Raw genomic sequence first — 13814 nt, forward strand, 5'->3', positions numbered from 1 at the left:
AATTCAAGGACTAAATTCAGTCTGTAATCTGTATATATCTATAGTTCTTGCTCTAGATATTCTTTTTAGTATAAATGCTTTTGTTAAGTATTCCTTAAGTAATTACGTAAATAATTTTAATAAAAAGTAAATCACATTTATTCTACTTTGATAGCAGAATGCATTTGAGGGGGAAAAAAACCCGCCTCTATTGGAGAAATTAGCAAAAATGCTTGGACTGGTTTAAATGACAGGCAGCATTCATCATGTCAGATTTGTTAAAATGTGTCATAACCTTGCAATTTGAGGTGCCAGAGTAAGGTGCTATGTGGAATCCTTAATTTTTTTTTAAACATTTAAGAATTTTTGGAATGACCTTCTCATAACTTTGTCTAAGAATAACTTTTTTTTCTGTAGCACTTTGCCACAGAAGTATATTTATGATAACAAAGTAGTCCTGGCCTGTAGCAGTACAGTCAGAAATTTTGGTGGTATTTAAATCTTACATGACACAGTAAAGTTAATTTTGATTTTTATTGGACTGATCAAAATAACCTGATGCTCACAATGATGAATTATCTTGTTGCATAGAAGCTTGGATGTATTTTCTAAAATATTTTCAGGGTGTAAAGCTTCCCCCCCCCCCCCCCAAGGTATTATCTGCCAAGATTCTGATCCCCTCTATTGACTCTGCAGCACCAAATTAGTTGAATACTAGTGGCCCTTTTCTTCTCCCCCTATGTAAGGCTATTGTTAATGAGTCCATATTGTTAGTGGTCCATATGTTGCCTGAGTTAGCAGAAATCTTCCACTGTATTTTCTTGACCATTAGCTCTCAGCAGGAGGAAGGATTCTGTTTTTCATGACACTTATTCTTTCAACTTTGAGGTTGCCATGAAGACAGTCAGTCTTTCACAGCGTGCTGTGAATAGTCTGGCTTTCAGCACACTGTTCGGGTAAGTTTTTGAATTTGAATAGAGATGAGGGTAAAGATAATGGTCTGTTTAGAGTTGTAGTATGTGGAGCTTATGTGGATGATCTGATACGTTCAGAGAAATTAGCCAAGAGAGAACAGGTACAGGGTAGAACTCTGTCCAGGAGTTGACAAATGTCATAGGAGATATTTAGTCAATTATTTTGTCCAAGTGTCTTTCCACCTTGTATTTGATCAGTCGGTGAAAAATTTTTGCCAAGGTGGTCAGTGTGCCTGAGTTTTCAGCCTTTCTATCAGACTTTCCTTGGTCAAAGATCACAAGAGAGCGCTGGATGTAGGAGGTAAGTGATTCCTCATGAACTCTACCCTCTCAGCACAGGCTGAGATTCACGTGATACATTTCTGGAAAAGGAAATGAATTTGATCTGATGAACTGATCACAAACTGTCCAGTAACTGTAACATACTACTGCCCTGACTCAAGATAAAAGATAGTAACTGTACAAATGATTTTTCTTTTTGGAACGATATTGTGGAAATTCTGGCCTGCTGCAAGACAGGCTTTTGTGTTGGTCCTTACATCAGAGAAGTGCAAGAGAAAAACATGAGCACAAAAGAAAAGGGAACTCTCCATCATCTGTGCTTAGGAATCCTTCACAACAGAAAAAAGGGAAAATGTTTTTTCTTAGTGAATCAAAGTTCCTTTTCAATGGATATTTTTGGAGGAGTGCAGCACCATTCTTAACAATGACGTATGCTGAACTGGGTTCTTGATAAACCTGGCTAAAAGTGCCTTTTCAAATAAGTGTGTTTCTTTGAACTTGCACAGTTAGTATCTTATATCGGCAGCAATTTTTTCAGCTTACTGAAGTAATTATTGAAGTCTAGAATTTCCCAGTAAAGGGGAATTAATTCAACAGATTCATCAGTTTTCAGAGGGATTTCTGAGCTATGTCTCCTAAACTGCCTTTTCTGGCAGAATACTTGGCTCACCAGGTCCGCTTGAGGAGTTTAAGGTCCTAGGTTGATCTGAAGCAGACTAAAGCTGTTGAAAATGACCCCAGTGATTTGGGTTTTTTTAGTTTTTTTTTGTTTTGTTTTGTTTTTATATATGATAGCTGGTTTTAGTTACCAGGCAGATTATGTGCAATGGCATTTCGCATTGGTATAACTCAGCTGCAAATTAGAAACACTTTAATGCTCATTTATTCAAGGTAGGTTGGCTTATACCACCTTCCTAAATATTTAACTCTATTTCAGTTAACTTCAGTTACCAAGATTTCTCTGTCAAAGAATATGTTACCTTAAGTAGGGGAGTTCAAACCTCTATTATTCTGGAGTTTTATTTTCATTTTGCATTTGCTTATTTTTGTCTTTGAACAGTTGTGGCTAAAAGCATCCCAGGTATCATCTTCTGTTCATTTTTGATGCATGTTCTTCTTACTCAACTTTGCTGTCGCTGAAGTGTTAGTTGGCAAGAACTTTAAGGCTACATGTTTGGGGTTTTGGGGGTGGGGGGAGGGGATGTCCTTTGGGAACATCCCTGAACCTTTTTTAATCTTCTGAAACAATGGTTTTGGCAATGAAATTACTTACCCACAGTTCTTCTTCTCTGGAGAGTTTGTTTCATCAAGATTCTCACATGTTCAGCCACCCACCTTGTTTGAGTCTGGAGCTATTTGAGGTACTTTGTCTGCACCTTAATATCTTTCTCCTTTTGAAGTACATTTGTGATAATTGTATAGAGTAGTTTATTTTGGGGGCATAAATGTGTGTTTCTCTTGTGAAATCTGAAATGACTAGAATATTCTAGGGAAAGAAGTTAAAGGCAGAATAGCACACAGCTAGCAAGTAATAGCAAGTAAAGGCCTCTTGCTCAAACTGTTATCCTCCTGCTACCCTTAAGGACCAAAATGTCTTGAAGACCTTGGAGTACTGCCAGTCTTTTGATAGAGACTCAAGAATTAAAATCCTGTCAGATAATGTTCCAGATCTTCAGAGCAATAATTACAACCAACTTTCCCATTCTCATCCATCTCTTCCCTATTCTATTGATGATCTAGTTTAAATTAAAAAAAGCTTTTTTGTGGTCTAGCTTCATAATAGGGTTGTTCTATAATATCTCAATTTGTCTCAAGCAATTTTTCTAATAGTGTGCGTCAGTAGAAGCAAACATGTGCTGAACATTTACTGCAGTAACATCTACTTGGCAGATACATTTTTTCAAACATCAGATGCAGTGTTTTTGCAAAAGTGACATAAGGAGGGTTACTTGGCTTTCAGAAACAAAGTTAACCTTTATACATTGTACTGCTTATTCAGAAATCTCAATGTGCTTAGCGGATTATTAAGACAATTATAAAAATCTCTAATTTGCAGATGGGGGAAGCTGACACAGAAAGGGTAAATGTGTTGCCCAAAGGCACACATCAAAGTCAGAGTAGAAAAGGGAATGGAGATCAAGACTCCTGACTTACATATCTCATTCAAACAAAATCCTCTTAAAAAGAGCACAGGTTGAACTCAGGCTGAAATGCTGAGATGTAAACAAGTTTGGCTATGTGGTGGGAACGTTCCTTAGAAATATTTAATCAAAATGATGTACTTTGCCGAGCAGTACCTCTCTAATCCACACAAAGCTGTTCCTCGCAGGAGGAGAAACACTGTGCAGGGTGGCACCTTTCCCAAAAAAATGCAACCCTGACAGAGGGGCCTCAGTACGGCTGATGAAAAGCAGAAAAACAGAACAGCAGATACACTATTTTCTTATACATGCCAGTGCTGCTCCCATTTCTCATCCTCCTTATCCAGACTGCAAGCAAAATAAAAGTAATAAGGGAGGGGATCCATTTATTGGGATTATAGGCAAGTTTAGGGGACCATCATTTTTGGACAGCCCCCAGCTTCAGAGCCATAGTGCCCAATAATTAGGTGGCTGGATACAGCATAGTGATTCGGTTCAGAGGCCTCTGCTCCCTCTCAGGCTGATGCAAGTAGGTAGGCATCTCTAAAAGTGTGAACTGTGAGGCCCGCAAGCTGCACGTAGAGACAGTTAAAACTAATGAATAGGACACACGAAGCCAAGAACTGTGTGAATGGCTGCCTCTTTTTGAAGCTTTGGTGTCAGATTCAAGGCTGCATTTTGGATGTTTCAGACCTTCAGCAAGTGGGTCTGGAGCCCTTTCCTGATGAAAGATGCTGAAGTAAATGTGGGCTTCGTGTGTAGCTCGCTTTTGCAGATCTCACAGAAGCAAAGCCAGTGTGAGGTTCCAGCCCCCAGCTGCTTTCATCATTCCTCCCCACCGCCCCCATTTCATCTCTACAGCCCTCTCACCCTCAAAGATTTTTATTCTCTCATCTGTTTCAGAGCACGACTGTACAAATAGCTTTGTGGAACAATATGGTTGAACAAGGCAGGCTCTCATTCTTCCTCCCTTCCATCCTTGCCTTCAACCTCCCTAAAAATAGGAAACTCCAGCACAGGGTGGTTTTGCATTTGCAGTAGACTATTTCATTGAAAGGGTTTAAAGTGTACCCACGGAAACAGCTGAATCCATAGAGCTGAGAGCGCTGTAACCCCTGGTCGAAGGGGTGAGGGAGAGGCAGGAATTTGCTGGTGCAGGAACCTTTGCTCTCCTTAAAATATATCCCCAAAGGGGAGCTTGTGCAGTGCAAGTGTTCACTTAGGAAGAGGGTGACTGCTGTTTTGGTCACTCGTAGCCATGTCTGCATCCTTATAGGATGCCCTCATTGGGCAAATGATACGTGAGAATAATTGATTTTTGGTTGATGCGTTCTCCTTCTGTGGAAGCTAGACTGTAGCACAACCAAATGCAAGGCTCATCAGCTAGAAGAACAAGGTGTTAAGGACCGTCACTGTTCCTTATGGATTAGGATGCTCAGTTCACAGGTTTCCATTTCTCACCCTCAGGATTGTTTGGGAACTTTGTATTTGGTAATTGTTAAACAAGAAATCAGAAGTAATGCATGTATCATAGACTTGATTTCATGTTTGCCCTTCTTGGAGGAGGATAATAACCTGTGTAGTATTAGGCTGTTACTGAAAAAGTGCACAGCACCAGAAATGATTTTGCAGGCTATGGTTTTTTTTAGTCTTTTATTTTCCTGGGAAAACAAGACTTGTCTTGACAGATAGTTTGTATGTGTTTGTCCTTGTTTTGTACCTTTTGGTGTGATGTTATCCAGACTACACAGGTAAGTCTCAGGTGATAAATTTCTGGAAGTTTTACAGATGGCCAGGTACAAGTGAGTGATCCTAACACATTTCTAGTGAAAGACTGCTCTCACATTGGATTATTTCTTCATTAGATTTGTAAGAATCCACATGTCAGATATGAGTGTCCTAACTGCAGGAGAAGCTGCAGCCTTTGTGGGGTTTTTTTTGTTTGTTTGTTTGTTTCCAGCCCCCTGTGCGGACTTTGTGATGCTTAGTTTAACAGCCGTTTTGCAGGTAGGGCATTCATAATATCTTCCTCCTGTGTGAATTCACTGATGCCTCAGGCGGTGATCTCCTGGTGCTAGTTTAAGGTAGATCTATGTCTTTTAGCTCAATTCAGGAGTGTGCTTTCTAAGCACATGTCCTGATCATCCCCACTTAGAGTGATCTCAGACCTAGATTTATTTCATCTGAAACGAAACTGAAAAATAGGCTTTGGAGGACCCTTAATGTGATTCAGCCACTAATGGGCATTCAGATCACTGGACAAGCCAGAATTAGTCATAAGAAACCTCCTTGAAATGCATTTAGTAAGGTGCTTCCAGAACAACTTATCAAATGCAGGTGCTGAGTTCTTGCTGTTATCTTATGTTTGCCTATCACAGGGCCTTGTGGGGAAGTGAGTCTTTATGCGGATGTAAACACACTTACTTGCACCCTTGCTCTTTTCTGTGAATTGCACTGAGGCTTAGGGAGTGTTTAGGTACCTAGTAGTGGGAAGTTTGAGATCTTTTGTAGGAGTCCGTAAGGTAAGGAGATGCCTAAAAGCTTTCAAGCAAAATAAGTGTTATGGAGCAATGGGGATTTAAGTTTTGAAATTTCATCAGAATAAATTTCTGCTGAATGGAACTTTAGCATTGTATATATACTTTATTTTACAAATTATTTCCTTTGGATTTTTTTTTTTTAAGAGAGGTGGAGCAAAAAGGGTATCAAGCACTGAGATAACTGAGGAAAAACTGATCCTGTATTTGGAGCATACTTATCACTTCATGTCTCAGTTCACATCTGTTTAAGTTATCTGTTTTTAGCTTTTTGTTTCCCTGGCAATGAGAGCAAACACTATATTACTGCAACTTCTAACAATAACTCCCTGTTTCCCTATTCTGCTGCACTGCTCTGGTCCCACAGAGATTCACATAAAATCATTCTTTGTAACCAGCTATATTTCATGTGGACACTATCTGTAAAATAATTATGTATTTGTGATGTCCACATGCCCTACAAGGCTATTAGTGTGTACCTACAGAGGCACTTCTGATAATATCCAGTTCTAACACTAGCTCTGTGTAATATAAACTCTATAAAAAACTGAAAATATGCACACCCATGGCCATGGCAATATTCCACAGTTCTAAATATCATAGGCTTGAAATGTTCAACTGAAAAGAAAAAAATCCAACAAGAAGTTTAAAAATAATAATTATAGTGGCACCTTTCTTGCTGCTCTGTAGCTGAAGTCTTCCTCAGCATCTGCCCCTGTACACAACTGAGATTTAAAACTTTGGCTTGTAAATAAATTGTGCCCTGAAACTACTGATAAAGTCTTTTGTTCAGGGAGCAGGCAGCTCAGCTAGTGAAATAGTTGTTCTCGTACTCGGAGATAATGATAGGTTGTTCTTAGCTACCTTCTCAGCAGGTATCCTTTAGTGCCTTTGTGCATTATCAGCTTTTGTCTGCAACTATGAATTCTGTGGATTTGGGGAATAATTCACACTTGAAAAGGGACATGTGTAGTATTGTGTATGTAGTTCCTTTTTAACGTTATGCCACTACTTCCTACTGGTATCCTCCAATTAGAATTTGCATTGTACATAGCCTGTACATAGGATGTCATTGGTGTCATAGGATGGTGGGAATGCATTGTAAGAGACAGTAGGAACCTGAGACAATGTGGAGAAGCAGTCACCGAAGGATACGATTCTGATGTAGAAGCACACCAAATTGTTTTTGTTTGAAAGAGACTTCATGAATAGTAGTGACTTTCAGTTGAGGAAAAGAAGAATGGAGTTTAGCCATTTGACTGGTTGGTCTTCAGCCAAGTAGGACTGGATAAGGCTTAGTTTGGAGCCAGCAAGCTAGCAGCTCCTGATCAAAAGGGATCAATACAGAACAGTAAGCATCCTTCTCTTATGGCACTACCCTGTACACACAGTGTGGGATGAAGACTGTCTCCATGGGCACCAACCTAAAAACTTCCAAAACTTTAACTTGGAAGCTATAGCTTAAGTTAAACATGCCTGCAAAATACTGAATCAATTGCTAAAAATGGTTATAATAAAAATTGTTTAACAGACTGCATTTGTCTGGCCAAGGCTGTGGATCGCATAACTGGAACTGGACGTGCCCAGCCTAGCTGCTTCCATGTTGCCTCTGGTGTGGAATGTGGAATTGGCTGGACTGGACGCAACACTCCCTCTCGAAAGCTAGGAGAGAGTGGTGTCCTCTGGACTTCCAAGCATGGTTTGATAGTCTAGCTAATGAGATGGAGTCTTGAATATTTAACTGTCCCATCAGTGGTTCAGAAAGATTGTAAAAAGCTAGCAGTAACTTGAAACCAAACTTCTTGGACACATCTTCTGGAACGTTGTTCAGGGTTGCATGTCACAGAAGCATTAAACATTTCCTCCCCCCCCCTTTTTTTTTTTGTACATTTGACCTGGATATCAGTGAATTCACTTAAGGCAGTGGTTTTTCATAACTAAGGGGTTCCATACAAAGACCAAAACACTTAAATGTGGTATTTGCAATGTAGCAAAGACACTAAAGGAGGTAATACCAAATAAACATATGAATGGAGATAACAGGGAACTTGAAAATTTACGAATTGTGCCATTAGTGCAGAAATGCTGATCAAGTGACTTTTAATAAGTTTTAAATTTTTCCCTTTTTTTCCAGGAATATTTGTTTCTTATATTTCAGGAATATTTGTTTCTTGTATTTCAGGAATGTTTGTTTCTTATATTTCAGGAATGTTTGTTTTTTGTATTTCAGTAATCACCTAGGGAAGAGTCTGCAGCTGCTGATGGACAGAGTGGATGAGATGAGCCAAGACATTGTTAAATACAATACCTACCTGAGGAACGTAAGCAAACAGCAGCAGCAGAAGCACCAGGTTGGTGATTCTCTGATCAGAAATATCATTTTAGTCTTGTTTTGTATCAGGAGATAGTGATACTGATCAGATGATGTTGGCACTTAATTTCTAATACCAAAGGGGCTATTTAAAATCCCCAATAGTCTGATTGGGGTATGGAGACTGTATTACTTTTTATTTGTTATTGCTGCATTTGATGCAATACTGTGTCTAATTATGGAAGAATGCTGGTAAAATGGAAAAAAGCTCCATGAGAATGATTTAAAAGCCTGAAATCAGAACACAATTCACTTCATGTGATAAATGAAGTTAGGGAGTGACCTGCTTATTCTAGAAATACCTGCATGAAAAATAAATGTGACTTCTTTACTCTAGCAGACTGAAATGACAAGATCCAATATCTGCAAACTGAAAATGGACCAATCCAGGTTACAGATAAAGCTTTGCAGATATTGTTACACAAAGTAGCTAATTATTAAAAAGAACATCTGTGATTCATGTGAAATGCTTCATCGCTATTTTAAAACTAAGATTTTTCTTTTTTTTCCTTTAAGTAAAGTTGTAGTTTGAATGGGAAATACTTTAGGGAAGCAATATATGATCAGTGATCTCTGCTGGCTTTCTGATTCTTGAGGACATAGAAGTTTGCTGCATGCTTTCTTCAGAAAACTTGCTTTTTTGCTGCCTACTTTGAATAAAAAGATGGTAACTAATGGTACTCACTTCAAAGGTTGTGTGTATAACAAGGGGATCTATTTACTTAGAAGAGCAGAGCAAAGTAGGTTCCATGGTGTCTCACTTGTTTCTTTACTAACTATAACTGCTTTAGTAGTGGCTCATTGCAGCATAGTTAGTGGTCTTAACTTTATTTTTAAAATGGAGCAATTGTGATTAAGAGCAAGCTGTTTCAATAGAGAATAATAGGCAGACTGCTGAGAAGTGAATGGGGTAATGCAAAGAAAGAAGAAAGTACATGAAATTCACATACAAATATGGGCATTTAAGATTTTATTTTTAACATTGTCCAAAAACTGTATTTGTCACTACTACTGGAAAAAAAAAATTATTTAATTTCAGTATGCCACCAAGTATGAACTGTTTTCAAATGCTTATGCACAGATAGATTTAAGTAAGTGAGAGAAAACACTCTGTACTATTTGGCCTGTTTATTTTAAAGTTTTTTTTGTGTTGAATATGAGGTCTTACAGGGAGGAAGCTTACAACTTTACATTTAATAAGTATCCAATCCCAGCATTAATTCTCGACTATGACATACAGCACAAAATCTCACATACAGGTTTTTGAATGTAGGTACTTCTGCAAGAACAAATATTTATCCAGTAGCTGAAAAGATTACCTGTCTTTTAACTCTTATGAAGTTTGAGTCATATGCATGGAAAAGGGAACCACTCTAAACAAATATAATTTTTTTTTATAATAAATTAATTCTTACAAATGATGACTCTAGTTTATCCTCTGGTAACCCACAGACAAATGATATCAAAGTGGCAGAATATCTAAATAACTTGAATAGAGAAATGAACCATTTTGCTTTTGGGAAGCATTTTTGTTTCAACCACCACCTTGTTCTCAGTTTAGAATTTAAATTTTTTGGCTTAAAGCACCTTGATTGATAAAGTTCTCTTCCCCTTTCACATGACTACTGTTTTGACTTTTAACTTGCCTAAAGTCAAGTATTTCTATCTTTTGTATAACTATTTGAGACACTGGCTTCTCAAAGGTACATATTCTAACTTTGTTTTTCCAGTGTGTTTTCCAATGGGTTTTCCAATGGGTTTTCTAATGTGTTTGAGGAAAATGGAGCCATTACTACCATGCTGTATTCTTTCTAGCAGATACATTATTTATCTCTACAAAAAAAATCTTAAAAACAACCCCCGCCACCTCAGTACAGCATAATTTTCTAGTGCATCACTTCTCCTCTTAGGTGCCAACTTGAAAAAGAAAAAGAAATGCTTGTTATCCAGTGACCTGAAGTAAATTGAATTGCATTTGGGGTTATCATTTGGAGGAGCTTCAGTTACTTCTATGCTTGGTTGTTTGGTTTCTTGGGTAGGGGGTGTTGTTTGTTTGAGGTTGGCTTGGTTACTCACCCCATGTGGGTAAATATAATTTTTAAAACATACTTGCTGGTTAGGTAAAGAGCATTTGAAGAGAAAAACTTGTAACTGTTTTAAAAGTCCTGTTGCATTCTGTTTCTTTGTTTCTAGTACCAGCAGAGACGTCAGCAAGAAAATATACAGCGTCAAAGCCGAGGAGAAGCCCCTCTTCCTGAAGAGGACATCAATAAACTTTTTAAACCACCGCAGCCCCCTCCAAGAATGGAGTCACTGCTTATTGCAGGTAATGTTCTGGAAATCTCTTTCAACTCATAGTTCGTCTTTGCACATATTAATGTTACCTTGGGAAATGGTACAGTTGTTACCTTTGAAAGCATCTTAATTTTTTTTCATTATATTTCACATTATGGCATGGTATTTCGGCACTGGTAGTATTCCAAATACTGTCCTTCATTTGGTCAAAGACAGTGATTTCAACTTGTGATTTATAGCCTTAGTGTCTGAATTATCCAAAAAAGGTAGTTAATAAAAACAAGTCTACTGCTAATAGGCAGGCTACGCCTCTGTTAGAAAATGAGCTTCCACAAATCAAAGATTTTTAATCCACTGGTCTAGGGAAGTAACTGAGGTTTGTTACAAGATACTGTTATGAACATGTGTATTTTTTAAAAGCAAGCCACCCTGTTCAACCAGAATGGCTGCATAAAGCTTTAAATTTGATGTATGAATATGGAGATTATCTTCCTTTATTTTTTATTCTGTGCTCAGAATAGGGCCCCTGACTGACCGTCTGTGCCCATGGGGTTGTTGGGAAAGGGAAGGAGCAGCAACCAGAGCCCTGTTCAAAGGAGGAGAAGTGGGATTTGACAGCAGAGCAGGAGAAATGCCCTAGGGAGCACGGCTTTCTGCACGAATGGGTGTAGCGGCTACTGCAGTCAGTAAGCTGCTCTCTTCCCTCACACCCCAGCTCCTCCCTCCACGCCAAAAATTATGGGGCTGTACAGACAAGAGGCAGGAATAAGCTGTTTGGGCTGGAACTACTGAGTCAGAGCAAAGCAGTTGTCTGCCTTATCATCTGCGGTCCGAAGTTACTGCTAACATCCCTAAGTCTTAACAGCTTGTTGCAGCAGCTGAGAAAATTTCACTTTTAATTCCATATAGAACTGGGCAGAGGCCATGACTGCACACTGTAGCTCTGTGGCCAGAGTTCAAGGGAAACAACCTCCCCCACAATCAAGGTGTATGAAAATGTAAGCAGGAAGCAACAGAGCATAGTCCGTGTCCCCCCCCCCCCCCCCCCCCAAAAAAAAATATTTTCTCTGGTATGCTGCAATGTGTAGCCACAGTTTGATTAAAAAAAAATCAGCACCTTTCCTATGTCTCCTGTCTGGAAGGGCAAATGTTTGGGACCTCACAATGGCAACAGAGAACAGAAATCCCAGATACCCTGCTAAGTAATCTAAGTTTGGAAAATGTGATGAAAAAGCAAATTGCTTAGCTATAGCAGGCTTCTTAGACCAATTAATTATCGCTATTAATTATGCCAGTGGTTTAAAAACTGGCTGTTAAGAGTGTTGATACAACAAGGTTCTTATGTTTTGTACAGATTAAGAATTAAACTAAATTCTAGTAGTTTAGTGTAAAGAAAAGATTGAGTGATTTGACATTAAAAAGTAAATTTGATCTGCTGCTTTTCAATTTTGGAGTGATCAGATTTTAGCAAGTGATTTTTTTACAGTGCTGCTTTTAGAAGAAATAATGCTCTTTATTGAAAGACTCCAGAAAGAATAATAAAAAATGCATTGTTTTGGTATAATTTTTACCAGTTAATGAATGCTAGCAGCATTAAAGTACTTAAAAATTCAGCTTTAGCATAGTTTAAAAATACAACAAAAGAAGTGCGTGCATGTATGTACACACATGTATGTTTTATGATAGTGATGGTTTAGGATGAATCATATCTTATAAGAGGAGAAATTGAAAACTATTATACTTAAAGGAAAAAACAACTTTCAGCCAAAGCACTTTCTTCATTTGTTCTTTTACCATAATCAGGGGAGGAATTGAAAGCATCCACTTCAATTCAGATGAAATAAAGTTTGTTGATAAAGAATAAAACTTAGCTCTTTTGTCTCTGAGGCATTTAAAAACTTTTCAAATAGAGCATTAAATTGGGAGTTTATTGGCCTTCTAAGCAGTCTTAATTTTGACTAAACTGGCTTCATGTTTTGCTATTCCTAGCTAACAAGGGAAATAATTTGTAGCAGTACTTGTATAAAGATGTTTTGATGGGCATGTTTGATTTGTATAGCACTGACAAGTCTTCACACTGTGATGATTTTGAAATGCCTAATAAAGTGAAATATTAGGTGGAAAAAAAGGCTAGCAATGTCAAATGAGAGCACCGCAATTTTCAATCCAATAGTGGAATATATTTATTGCAAATACTTTAATAGGGACAGCAGATGCATAAGAATTGAACTGAAATTCAGCCTTGTATTTTTAGGACAATTAAATTTGAACAATTAATTAATGTGATTAATCTTCCAATACAGCATCAAGAATTGTTTATTCTTTTTATTGTTCAGTGTCTTTTCAGAAGTTGCATATAGTCGAATTATAGGAAAATTAGGTGTTTTTTTTCGAGCATACCAATTTACCTATTCTGCTGATTTAATTTATTCTTCTTCTTTTGGGGATACTGAAAATGCAAAAATTCCAATACATAGAATAGTCAAGCTATTTTGGTTGCTTCTCTACATAAAAGCTATGTGATTCATGCATTCTGGCTTTTAAAAAATCTTGTTCTAGGATTTTGGGGGGAGTTTCACAACTGACAAGAGCTTATTCTTCTTTCCTGTTGGCAGGTCAAATTAATACCTACTGCCAGAATATTAAGGAGTTCAACGCACAGAACCTGGGCAAACTTTTCATGGCTCAGGCTCTCCAAGATTACAGCAACTGAAGAAACTTTGCTATAATCCTCATCAGAAAAAAGATATTTACAGTTTTATACTGTTCATGATCCTCTTGAAAACTTGGTATATTGGGAAAAGAATCTTGTAAAACAGTCACCTTGGTTTGTGTAGAACTCTCCTCTAAGAAAAAATAAAGGCAAATTTTAATGATATTTTAGTATTTCCTTATTTGTTAGCCGTATTAGACTGGAATTTTCTGTGGTCACTCACGTTTTCTAAATGCTTGGCAGTTATTCATGTTTAGTCATAGCAAATAATAAAGGTTTTATTTAACTTGGAATCTGAAATAAAAACAAATTATTACAAATGTTCAAGGTAGCTGACTTCACAGAAGAAATCTTAGGTTTCACAGTTTTGGTTGCAACCAAACTTACAACCATAGTATGCTCATCGTTTGTAACAGTTTTGTTTTTGTTTTTTTAATCTATTTGGACAGTCTGGTATAACGGAACTTCCACATTACAAATATTTCTTAAGCTTCACAATTGGAACATATAAAATTATCGCAA

The 13814-nt window shown here is 37.7% G+C and overlaps 1 protein-coding gene across 1 annotated transcript in view; it reads left to right on the forward strand.

The window, feature by feature from the left end:
- The window catches only part of EIF3H (eukaryotic translation initiation factor 3 subunit H), an 87106-nt gene extending 73649 nt beyond the window's left edge, over nt 1-13457 (forward strand). The window contains exons 6-8 of the mRNA XM_067290226.1: nt 8144-8264; nt 10478-10610; nt 13195-13457. Of these exons, the coding sequence (XP_067146327.1) occupies nt 8144-8264; nt 10478-10610; nt 13195-13292 (352 nt within the window). The 3' untranslated portion in view covers nt 13293-13457. The remainder of the gene's footprint in view (nt 1-8143; nt 8265-10477; nt 10611-13194) is intronic.
- The last annotated feature ends 357 nt before the right edge of the window (nt 13458-13814 follow it).

The sequence above is a fragment of the Apteryx mantelli genome, chromosome 2 (assembly GCF_036417845.1).
Source record: "Apteryx mantelli isolate bAptMan1 chromosome 2, bAptMan1.hap1, whole genome shotgun sequence".
Lineage (NCBI taxonomy): Eukaryota > Metazoa > Chordata > Aves > Apterygiformes > Apterygidae > Apteryx > Apteryx mantelli.